This window comes from Osmerus mordax, chromosome 12 (genome assembly GCF_038355195.1).
Source record: "Osmerus mordax isolate fOsmMor3 chromosome 12, fOsmMor3.pri, whole genome shotgun sequence".
Lineage (NCBI taxonomy): Eukaryota > Metazoa > Chordata > Actinopteri > Osmeriformes > Osmeridae > Osmerus > Osmerus mordax.
This window is the reverse complement of record NC_090061.1, coordinates 9,465,044-9,477,454: the sequence shown is the minus strand read 5'-3', so window position 1 is coordinate 9,477,454 and position 12,411 is coordinate 9,465,044. Positions and strand designations below refer to the sequence as shown.

Genomic DNA, 12,411 nt, shown 5'->3' with positions numbered 1-12,411 from the left:
AGTCAGACAGAACAGATGTTGGGAGAAGAGGACCACAGGTGCATGTGAGGTGGGGGGGGACGGGACACATCTGTGTCTGTGGGGTGTTGGGGGGTGGTGGGGGGGCTATGCGCATCACAGAGGTACAGACTAAACTAAATCATCCCTGTTGAAGTCTCACCCCTACCAAGACTACTCACAACATATCCTGTAACAAAGAGGGGGGCATCAAACCTGATGGGGTCCGTTGGGCTTCAGGCTGCACATACTGTATCTGTTGTGTCGTGGAATGAAGCCGCTCAGACCGGTCTTTAGATAAGGCCATTTGTATGTTAGGGAAATGAGCGCGGTTAACAGAGAATGGACCAGATGTTGTTGGTTCGTCTGGAGCACACTGCAACCACACTCATCTGCAAATGATCCCATTTAGGGTCGAGGGCAAGAGGCAAGGAGGCTGTGGAGGAGATTTAGGAGAGGAGAGGAGAGGAGAGAAGAGAGGATTGGAGGGGAAGAGAAGGGAGGGGAGAGAATTGAAGAGGAGAGGAGGAGATGTTAAGGGTCTGGAATGGAGAACACACTGGACAGATTTAAACCCAGCCTTTCCTCCTCAAGCTTATAAATAACCAACTCTGTAAATGTGCCCAAGCTTCCTTCTCCTTCTCCTCTCCTTTTCCTCTTCCTTCTCCTCCTCCTCCTCTTTCTCCTTTCTTGCTCCACGCCCCTCACAAAAATAATGAAGCTTGCCACCCATCTGTGTAAACAGGCTTGGTTGGTGTGTGTAAGAGCTCTCTCTTTCTCTCTCTCTCTCTCTCTCTCTCTCTCTCTCTCTCTCTCTCTCTCTCTCTCTCTCTCTCTCTCTCTCTCTCTCTCCACACCCTCTCTCTATGTGGGCCAACCACAGTGCCCTGAGTGCTCCTCTGTGGGGCTGAGAGTGTTGGCACGGGAGAGGAGAACAGGAAGAGAGAAGAGGACACCTCTAGGGTCATTTTAGAGAAAAGATAGAAGCGATGGATTAGGAAGGAGAGGAGATGGAAGGATAAAGGAAACGAGGGGTGAAGAGGAGCAATAAAAGAGAGAGCAAAGGAGAGGCCGAGAGGAGCGGAGGAGAGGAGGGGAGAGCAGGGGAGTTCCACCCCCCATGGAGCTGCTGTTCGGAGTTGATCCAGGGATCAGAACCACTAAGATCAGCCAGAGGGAGGAAAGAGGAGCCTTGACTTGATCTCTATGGACACGAGTGTAAGAAAACAAACTGCAACCATAGTTCCCATAGTCTACATTGGGGGGTCTCAAGCCAATGATTCACCTTCCTAGGGGTTCTTGTGTTTGTGTGTGTGCGCCTTCTGAAACGCGTTTGTTTGCTCAAGAACTTTATTTACATTGCAGGCGTTTTTTGGACTCGCTAAATTGATTCCAGACTCATTCCTGGGTCCTGTCCGTCAGCTACACCACAGTCCACAAACACTCTGCGCTTGGTTGTGTGCCCCACTCCCCGCCACTCCCTCCCTCACCACCAGGGTGCCACACAGCAGCCATTTTGGGGAGAAAGACTTGTGTGTGTGTGTGTGTACCCTCATCACCCAGTTTACCACAGCTCTATGCCTCAGACTGTACACTTGTCAGGTGCCCTTTAGATCTAGTGCTTAGACGCTTGTACTTCTTGCACACTTTTATCAGTACAAATTAATTCAAATATTATTATAAGAGTGAGCAAGAATCAGGCTAAGAAGGGTTGGGATGTTACTGTCTTTGTCTAGAATGGTGAGGAGCATATCTGAGAGGTAAGACAATGTGCTTTAAATGCCCCATCAGGTCAAGTAGTGTAGACCTCCAGCTCCCCCGCCCTCCTCACCTCGTTGCCTCCCCCGCTGTGTGAGTCCATGGGAGGGTCAGAGGAGTGTCTCTGGTCCTGCACACACCCCTGGGTCTCCCAGCATCCTGACACACCCGCCTCCCTTCTCTCAGTGGACTGCACTGTGAGACTCTCCCTCTTCCTACGCCTCTCTTATTTTTCTCTCTCTCTCTCTCTCTCTCTCTCTCTCTCTCTCTCTCTCTCTCTCTCTCTCTCTCTCTCTCTCTCTCTCTCTCTCTCTCTCTCTCTCTCTGTGTTTCTCCTTCTCTCTCTCTCTCGCTCTCTCCCTCTTGCTGTCCTCCCCTCTCTCCCTGTCTTCTCCTGATAAGGACTAGCATTGTTCCATCTCTCCAGAACCTGACCCACCCATCACACCCTCCCGACCCCTGACCCAGGGTGTCAGCGCCATCCTTGGCGGTGCTGCTCAGCCCAGAGATTTACGGGGCCTGCTCACTGCTGCAGGAGCTCCCACCCTGCAGAAGCCCCTGCCCTCAGCACAGAATCAGCTCTTTGTATGTTTGATTTGTTATAGTTTGTACCTCTGCTGCTCTCCCCTGCTGGCTCCTGCTCTGCCTCTCCCCACCTCACACTGCAGCAGCCCTGACTGACTCGACAGGAATTTCGGAACACGTACAAATTCACATTCTTCTTTCCTTTGCTTCCTTTTTGGGTTGTCTGTCCCTCTCTTACTGCCCGTCTGTCTCGCTTTTTCTGTCATCCCACTGTAACTCAAGGCTATAAATACATGGGAGAAAATCTCATTTGTGTTTGTTGGAGAGGAAAGGAGATGAGAGGAGTGGAGAAAAGAAGAAGGAAGGGGATGGTCATTCCCCTTGCTGACACCACTTGGACTCAGCATTTTAATTAATAGGTGTTGACTTGCATTTGTCCCACAAAGCTGCCATTGAGAGTTTAATCAGGAATGTTGGCTCCCACTGCCTGGGGTGTACCTCTTCAGCAGAGCAAAAAAAATCTATTATCACTCAGTCATACCATTTGCTAGACTTAGGATACATTAACCCTCATGAACTCACTCACCCCCCCCCCCCCTTCCTATCTGTTTTTTCTCTCTCTGTCCCTCTCTCCCTCCCTCTCTTTTCTCTCTCTCTTCAGACTTCAGACGTTCCTCACCCTTCGTTATCTATCGTATCTCTTTCTTTTAACCTCGGAGCTGGCCTTGCTCATCTAATCTCCTCCGTTCTCTCTTTGAACATGTTTCTTTCACTTTCTCTGTCCCTCCCTCTCCTCGTTGTTGACCCTTTTAGCAATGGAGATTTCTTCCTGTCCATCTTCTACTGCTTTTAATACCCTTCTTCTTATCTCTTCCCCTGCAGTGCTCCCTCTCTCTTTCTCTGTCTGTCTCTTTCTCCCTTCTCTCTCTCTCTCTCTCTCTCTCTCTCTCTCTCTCTCTCTCTCTCTCTCTCCGCCCCCCCCTGCCTTGCCCTCAGTGTGTGGAGGTGTGGAAGGGCTCCTGAGGTGGTGAGGCTGGTGTTCGGAGCTGTGTCAGTGCCTGCAGCTCCAGTATGGGCCTCCTCCGGGCCGCTTGTTTGTCTTGGCCCGCTGTTCCCCGCCTCTCAGAGTGCCCCTGTGGTCAGTCCATAGACGTGGAGGCAGACGCTCAGATTCCCGCTTGCCCGTAGACACCCCACTCCACTCCTAGCACCTCACTCTCTGCTCACAGCCCTACACACTCACATCTACACCTCTCTACATCCCCTATATTGTCTCCTCTCCTCTATCCTCTCTCCTCCTCTCCTCTACTGTCTCCTCCTCTCCTATACCCTCTCTCCTCCTCTCCTCTACTCTCTCCTCCTCTCCTATACCCTCTCCTCTCTCCTCCTCTCCTCTACTCTCTCCTCCTCTCCTATACCCGCTCCTCTCTCCTCCTCTCATATACCCTCTCCTGTTTCCTGCCTCCAATCCTCGTCTTCTCCCAGCTTTCAAGTATCATCCCAAAAAAGGACCTGGCTTTCAAGTCAGGTGATCATTATCGTCTCCGAGGGAATATAGCCAAAGCTTTACACAACAAGGCAATAAACCTTTTTACACAGACCACCTCCCAACGCCAGCATTCCGCCTATTTGTTCAAATGCCTCTAGTATTGTTCCCACAGCATATTTACAATCCCCCCTCCATGCAAATATGTTGTGACATGAGCATATGGAAGCTAGAATTTCTACAACCTTTCAGAATATTATATTCGAGGGAATCAATTGATCTATGGTAGGCAGGAGTAGACGCTGGATCAAATATTAGCCTAACTTACGAGGCGTTATAAGATCCTCTAAACTTACAAAGCTGGGAAATCTTGATCAAATTTGACCAGCTCAGGTGTTTTACATGTTCACGCTGTCTGCCAATGTAGCTGCAATCCAAACCATTTCCCCAGTTTCATAACAAGCACCTGTGTTTGGAGACAACATTCCACATGCGCTCTTGTCCAGGGCACACGTGTCCTAAATAAACTCTGCTGGACTAGAAGGTACATATTTTTCAGAGAGTAGCAATAGAGTGGAGCAAAGGTTACAGTAAATAATACCTACTACTGACAGATGTTGTTTGCATTTTATCTGTGTTTAAGACTGTACATCTTTCAAAGCATTTCCCCTTTTATGAGTAAACGTTTTCTGATGACTCCGTTTGTAAGTTGATGTGTTTCCTGAGGTGTGTAAGCTGTGCCAGGCAGAAGCACCTCACAGAGGCTGCAGTGTGGCTGTGAGAGAGGGGGGCCTCCAGCTTTAGGCCCTGCTCACTGCTTTCAAAAACACACACACACCGCAGACGCACTGTTGCTCACTCTCTTTCTCTCTTTCTCTCTCTCACCACACACAAACACAAACACACACTTATACACACTGCAACCACTGCCTGACCTTTCACGGTTCCAAACAAACATCAGCTCCGTCAAACCACAGCGCCTGCATATGCTCTGTTGTCCCTCACAGGGCCATATATAAAGAAGGGACATAAACCATAAACCCTTAGGAAGGCTGTGTTAGTGTTTCTAAGTGTTTGCTTGTGTGTGACTGAGATATAGTGCTCTCTCTTTCTTTACTTCTCTCTCCCTCCCTCTCTCTCTGCTCAGCTCAACTCCAGGCCCAGCCCACTGTAACCCATCAATGGGTGGACTGTTGACCTCTCTCCTGGGTCGTAACTCGAGCTCTTCGCTGTGATAAAGCTAGCAGGCTACGCTGGCATGATGGCAACCCTTTGGGAGTGATACTCCCAAAATGGATCCAGTGGGGGGGTGGGAGGGGGTCGGGAGGGTTCCTCCACTCTGAGAGCCAGAAAGAGCCACATTGGTCACATTAATCACCAAAGGGATTGTGCCCCTATTTATAACCAGAGCCTATCCATCTATCTGCCTAATTGTCTCTGCCTGTTGACTGTCCCCTACTCCTCCCTCAATGAAGCTTTTCGCTTTGAAAGAGCTTAAGGAGGAGGGCCCCAGTCTTGTACTGTGTGTGTGTCTGTGTGTGTACATGCGTTTGTGTGATTTACACTTCGACACACACACACACAGGTGTTCATCACTAATTATAACAGGATATTATTAGTCCCAGTTCTGGGTAGGAGTGGAGGAGTGGAGGGGATCTGTGTTTGCATAGTGTTCAGTCCCTGTTGGGTTGTTTTTAAAGCCTGCAGAACAAGGCTTCTCTGTGGTGCTGCTCATGTATCACAGCTTAAACAGGAGAGAACATTTTTTATCATAGACTGTTCCACAGCAGGCCCGTTCCATGCACACACACACTTACACACACACCCACCCACACACATACACAAACACGTCCTCCCACAGTCCCACACATCACACATTATTCTCACACTCTTTTCACACTCTTTCACACAGTCACACACACATGCAAACACACACAATCCTCACTAAACTTGTCCATTCACATGAACACACACCCCTCCCCCCAACCACAGTGTATATAAAAGCTGTATCGAATTGCACCTTGAGTTTAATTGGCTCAACAGTACAGTGGGCTGCTGTCGACAATGACAAATCGTCCTTTCAAAGCCTAAAGAATGTCTGGCCAGCCACCGCCATGTCAGAGGATAGAGGAGAAGAAGAAGATAATTGTCCTCTGGCCGGCGTTCAACTGCTGTTGTAATTGCAAAGAAATTCGTAGGAGGTTTTCAGCGTTGAAGGTTTATTTATTTACCTCCAGCCTCTGTTAGAGCCGGGGCCTGGCCAGGGGGCACTGGGACAGGTAGGCACCCCAGTGACCCCTCTTCTCTCTCTGTCTCTCTTTTCCTCTCTCCTTCTCTCCTCCCAAAAGGAGCCCAGTGCTTTCTCTCTATTTATTTATGTATCTCTTTTGCTCTCTCTCTCTCTCTCTCTCTCTCTCTCTCTCTCTCTCTCTCTCTCCCTCTCCCTCTCCCTCTCCCTCTCTCTCTCTCTCTCTCTCCCTAATAGAAGCCCAATGCTCTGTCTTTCTTTTCTTGCTCTCTCTCTTTCTCTCTCCTCCTAAAGTAGTCACTGTACCTCTGAGTATTCCAGCCCAGGATACAGTATCTATAGAAGACTTATCACATGACACCACCGCACAGTCTCCTGTCCTCCAGTCCACATCAGCCACTTCCTCCCTGTAGATAGCCTGCAGGAAGTGTCTGACCGATGAGAAAACCAGCCACAGATTGTATGCCACAGCTAATTCAATTTGTTTGCTATCAGTTATTCCTGGCGCTTGGATCTGCAGCAATGAGTGTGTATGTCTGTGTGTGTGTGTCTGTGTGTATCAGGCTCTTAGACACTGAAAGAGTGAGGTATGTAAGAAATGCACTGCTGTGCTGCTCAGGGGTTGTGTGCGTGTGTGTGTGTGTGTGTGTGTGTGTGTGTGTGTGTGTGTGTCTGGGTTGGGGAAAAGTGCTCCACAGCTGGCGTGACAGGGGACAGATCCACACATAGCTGGCGTGCTTCTCTATAGCAGGCCTTTATTGCTGATATCCTATTGCCCTTTCTCATAACTGCCTTCATATTTCTGTCTCCATCACAGCTTTCTCCCAGACAGTGGACCACAGAACGAGCCTAAAGAGAGCTACAAAGACACACACCACCACATCCATTTGCTTGTGAATGCAAATATATAATCACACAATCATGTGGCAGCAACTGGATGCATAAAAGCCTGCAGGCTTGGTCAAGAGGTTCAGTTGTTGTTCAGACCAAACATCAGAATTGGGAAGAAATTAGATCTAAGCGACTTTGACTGTGGTTTGTGTAGCATGTAATTGTTGCCTGTACAACAGTTTTTTGAGTTTACAGAGATTGGTGTGAATCACATCCAGTGACCGGTAGTTCTGCTGACGGGAGTGGAACCTGCTGTGGTCTTCTGCTGTGGTGGCCTGTCCACTTCCAAATTCAATGTGTTCAATCCCAGAAGATCAGCAGTTTGTGGCACCAACACGCCAGACAAACCCCAGTCTAAATCACTTAGGTCTCATTTCTTCCTCATTTTGATGTTTGGTCTGAACAATTTAAATTCGTGACAATTTCTGCATGCTTTTTTGCATCCAGTTGCTGCCACATGATTGTCTGATTAGAGTGAATTTGCATTCATGAGAAGGTGTACAGGTGTACTGAATAAAATGTTTACACACACACACACTCACACAGTATACTGGGAAGAAAAAGACAGAGATGCACAAGTCTGAGAGCTGCAGTATCCATGGTAGCAGCAGGTGAACATGAAGTCATGAGGATGGGCAGACCAGATGCTGAAAGAAGTACTACTTCTGATCCAACAGCATTGTGAAAAGTTCATATTCAGGGCATATTATATTAAATGAATCGATGGAATGCATGTCTGGAACATTATGTTACGTCTTTGAGAAACTCAGAATAGATTGTTTGCATCTGTTTGAATAGTATGCGGGCATCTGGACATCTTGAACGTTTGTTTTCTGTTCTCAATGTAATGTTGTTTTTACAGCTGTGTTCAGCATCACGCAGAAGACAAACGGACATACCACATGCCTTATTCAACTTGAGTGGCAGTGGTTGCTCACATCATCTCAGTCCTCCCCATCTCCCTTCTTTCCTGTCCACTTAATGCTTCTCATTCTTTTGCCCTCTCCTCTCCTGTCAATCACTTTTCTCTGTCCCCTTTCGCTATTTTCGTTTCTTGTCTCTCTTCCTCTTGCTCTCTTCCTCTCTCTCATTCTCTCCCTCTCATTCACTCACTTATTCTCTCTCTCTCTCTCCCAGATCTGGCAGATAGTCTGGATGACTTCACCTTCCATGAGCAGCTGCTGACCCCTCGGCTGGCCACTGACGGAGCAGGAGCGACCTCCTCCGGACCCTCCCAGGGGTGGAGCTACCTGGTGGCCGTCCTCTCCCTGCCCCTCCCCCTCCTCCTGCTGGGGCTGCATTGACCAGTAAACAGCCTCAGCTTCTCCTCTGCCACACTGGGATTCTACACAAACTCTTTACAACTTTTCAATCGGCATTAGCTAGAGTCCTACTGGACAGTACTGAACCCAGTTTTAAACTAAGACTTGTGGATGACCTGAATTGTCCCGTCCCTGGCCCTACATGAACCCACAGCACTGTGTAAATAACTAACCACCCGCTACCCCCCTTTTCCCTCTGACCTGCCCCTCTCTGGGTGACACTACTTCCATGGCTACTGCTGCTACTACCAGGAAGTAGTCAGCTCCCCAGTAAGGACGTATCCCCCCAGGAGAGGAGAGCAGTCTACCCCGCCCCTTCCGTCCAGTTCCTGGGCTGTAAATGCAGAAGCGAACATCAAGGGGTTCAGGGGTCGTTGTGAACTCTTTGTCACCACAGGCTGAAACTTACACCCATCGGGGACTCAATTGAAAATGAACTTTATAAAAGGCGGTCAAAGCTCTTGGTCTTTTTCTGTCTCTTGACCCTCCCCCCTCCTCCTCCTTCCCCCCCCACTCTCTTTCACTCTGTTTTCCATGCTCCCTTTCTCACACACACTCCCTCTCTCTCTCCTTGATGGTGATCTGATGAGGCCTAAATTATGCTTGTTAGATTAAAGCTTGGCTACAAGTGTCAACCCCTCACCATCTCTACTCCTCTCTAATCTCTACTGATGTGTTGCCCCGGCAACTGCTGAAGCTGATGTGTGAACGGTCAGCTTTGTTGGGCTGGCTCAAGTGTTTGTGTCTTTTAATCATCTGTGTTTGCATTACTTAGTGGAAACATACTGTAGTGCTCTTTCAGTGATAAAACTACCCATCAATTAAGGGCTATCACGTGAGCCTCCTTTCACCATACAGGATACTGTGTGTGTTGCATTATTGACGCCATGAACGTCTATGTTGGTTCAAACTTGGTTTGATTATTACAGTATTGATGTGTTTTCAAATGAAGATGTGGGAGAATAACTTTGTTACTTACTGGTCGTCTCTTTGTTCAGTGTGTCCTCTGCTGTCACTGGGTACCATCTTCCCAGCTGTCTTTAGCATAGGGGGAAATAGAGCCTCATTAGACAGACAATATATATGTACATATTTCTTTGATTTGACCATGTGTTAGTCCAACAGAGACTTCAGAATGTTTGAACCATGTATCTAAATTGTATGTACAGTAATTCTTTGCAGGTTTAAAACTAAGAGTTGAAATATCTGTGTCGACATTGTTATTTAAAACAAAATGAGCCGGAAAGAGGAATAAATCTCCCTGACTACCTAGAAGTTGGAAGCCTAGGTTAAAGTGTGTGGTTTTTCATTGAAACCAATCATTAGACCTTTAGAGATACTGGTGGAATTAAGAATCAATTAAAGCTCACTTTATTTTCTGAGCTAAAAGGGTGGTTCTCTAACTCACTGTGAACACACACACTCACATAAGCACACAAATAAATTACACACACACATTCACATGTTCCAGTACACACGAGATAACATAGTCGTTAACAGCATTGAAGTTTTCATGCTAAATGGTTTAGTATTCGCTTTAGCTTTTTTTAGGAAAGCCAAAGACATCGGCTGAAGGAAGGCTGAGAAGTATACGTGTGAAGATTGCGAAAGTTGTTGTTAATTATCTGGGTGGGTTTATTTTTTCTCCAGCCAACTGCCTTGCCAGTTTGGCATGACAACAACAACAAAAGATTTAGTTGTGGCAGAGCCAGAGTGGCAGCCAAGGCAACCATTAGCCAATGTGAATTCAAAACATCTTATATCCTGTGTATCCTGGAGTTTGGGGTCTAAAGTTGAGTTATATTAGATGTAGTTAATGTTTTGTGTTCCCAGGCAGTCTGTGCGTCTGTGGTCAATGTGTCTGTGTGTCTGCCGCCTCTCTGTCTGTCTGCCTGTCTGTGTCTGTCTGCCTGTCTGTGTCGGTCTGCCTGTCTGTGTCTGTCTGCCTGTCTGTGTCTGTCTGCCTGTCTGTGTCGGTCTGCCTGTCTGTGTCTGTCTGCCTGTCTGTGTCGGTCTGCCTGTCTGTGTCGGTCTGCCTGTCTGTGTCTGTCTGCCTGTCTGTGTCGGTCTGCCTGTCTGTGTCGGTCTGCCTGTCTGTGTCGGTCTGCCTGTCTGTGTCTGTCTGCCTGTCTGTGTCTGTCTTCCTGTCTGTGTCGGTCTGCCTGTCTGTGTCGGTCTGCCTGTCTGTGTCGGTCTGCCTGTCTGTGTCTGTCTGCCTGTCTGTGTCTGTCTGCCTGTCTGTGTCGGTCTGCCTGTCTGTGTCTGTCTGCCTGTCTGTGTCGGTCTGCCTGTCTGTGTCGGTCTGCCTGTCTGTGTCGGTCTGCCTGTCTGTGGCCCTGCAGTTCTTCCTCCTACCAGAGGAGGGATCTGTCCTGAGTAGGCACCTGGCTGGGGCATCAGACTGGAAGTGGGTCAACAAGTTTACTCAGCACAGCAGGAAAGTGTTTACAATTACTCCGAAGCACATATTTAAATAAATTGTCCCTCGAGGACTAATATACAATACACCTCCTTATATCATCACGTGACCAAGGTGACAGACAGCCATCCACGACTCACACATACGTCAATAGGTAAATGTGCTTCATTAGTCCTTTTGTTATCTCTCCTGGTGAAGCTGCTCAATCTCATCAACTCGTCTGTAACCCCCTGCTAATGGAACCACCCAGCCACTGCACACACAAACGCCCGTGGTCAAACATCACGTCTAAAAGCTCACATTCTGTGAGAGATCTACTGAGAGTTCTCCTGTAACTTTTCACCCCCACGCACCCGTCTCCTCCTCAGAGACAGAGGAATGAAAGACACTGGTACCGTGTGCTTCTCAGCTGTGCTGGCTTGCAAGGACAGAAGAAGCAGCTTATCAGGAGGTGAGCAAACGCAGAGGCCGAGCAGAGAGGCTGAGCAGAGAGGCAGCTGACCCTCACTGGAGGGCTGTACTGAATGCTAATGTGAGGCTAGAGAAAGGGCAAACAGGCCCATTGAAATGCAGAGCCCTCGTGTTTTCTTAGGGTAATATTGGGGCAACGTTGGAAGGGCCCGCATTATCAGAGTAAAAGGTCAATTTGATGTTAGCCAGTTGGAACAGAAGGAGCGTTGGCTGACTAACAGGGAATAGTTTGGTTTTCTGATTAACTGAGTGGCATTTGAATATGACTCTGAACATACACTGAACCTCATGCACACATCCCTTCATTGGGGGGTTTTCTTTATTGTGGCGGACATTAACAGACGCAACTTTCTGTGCAAAAGTGTGAAGATGGCAGACTCTACAGTTCATGAATGATTAAGTCTGGTTCGTTCCCCTTGCTGCAGTGGAAGTGGACGAGGAGAGAAGCTTGAAACATGTCATGTCGCTCAAAGCTTTTTCACAGTTAATTGCCATGGCAGTGGACCATTTTCTTATCTTTTGTTGGCCTGTTGAGAGGAGCGACAGGCCCACGCTCTCCCAGGCACCTCCAGCATCCTCCCTCCATCCATCCTCTTGCTTCTCAGCAAACCCTGGTTCCCCAGCAGCAGCAGCAGCACTCAGGCTGAATGAATGGAGCAGGCTGTGGAATGTGAACACACAAAAGGAGGAATGTCATTTTGCTGAGTGCTAGCTACCCCCCAAACGAATGTGCATGCATACATACACACACACACACACACACATACACACACACATACACACTCAACTCCACCACTAGTTCAGGCATGTTTAAACACAGGGGGCAAAGCTTTAAAGTCTTGATATTATGTTCATATTTAGCGTGATCCTACACAGCAGGCACAGCTTGGAAACAGAAGTTTACTACTGGATTCACTGGAGTACATTCACAGTTGGGTTAAAATATTTATTTGGTCAGACAGAAAGACTCTGTTTCTGTGTGATGTATTATTGTACTTTTTCAGGAGAAGCAAAATACATATGCCCAAAGTTATTTTAATAATCTGATTCTTAAAATGATAGTGGTGATTTGAAAAACTTTGTGAAAATACATGTGATTGACATGTACGTGTTGACCTTTAAGATGCATCACCCATAGGCAGACGTGTCCCATATGTGATTGTAAATACAAGTAGACACACACACACCACGTTCATCCAGTGGTCTCACTATCCACCCTAATGTAACTCTCCTTTGATGTCCTGCAGACACACAAAGTATCCCGCACTTAACTTATTTTTTGTTGACAAGCAGC

General features: G+C 47.8%; 1 protein-coding gene across 1 annotated transcript in view; it reads left to right on the top strand.

Annotated features, from left to right (window-relative positions):
- gpc3 (glypican 3) overlaps positions 1-8,209 on the top strand; it is a 66,365-nt gene extending 58,156 nt beyond the window's left edge. The window contains exon 8 of the mRNA XM_067248296.1: positions 8,043-8,209. Coding sequence (XP_067104397.1) covers positions 8,043-8,209 — 167 coding nt within the window. The remainder of the gene's footprint in view (positions 1-8,042) is intronic.
- The last annotated feature ends 4,202 nt before the right edge of the window (positions 8,210-12,411 follow it).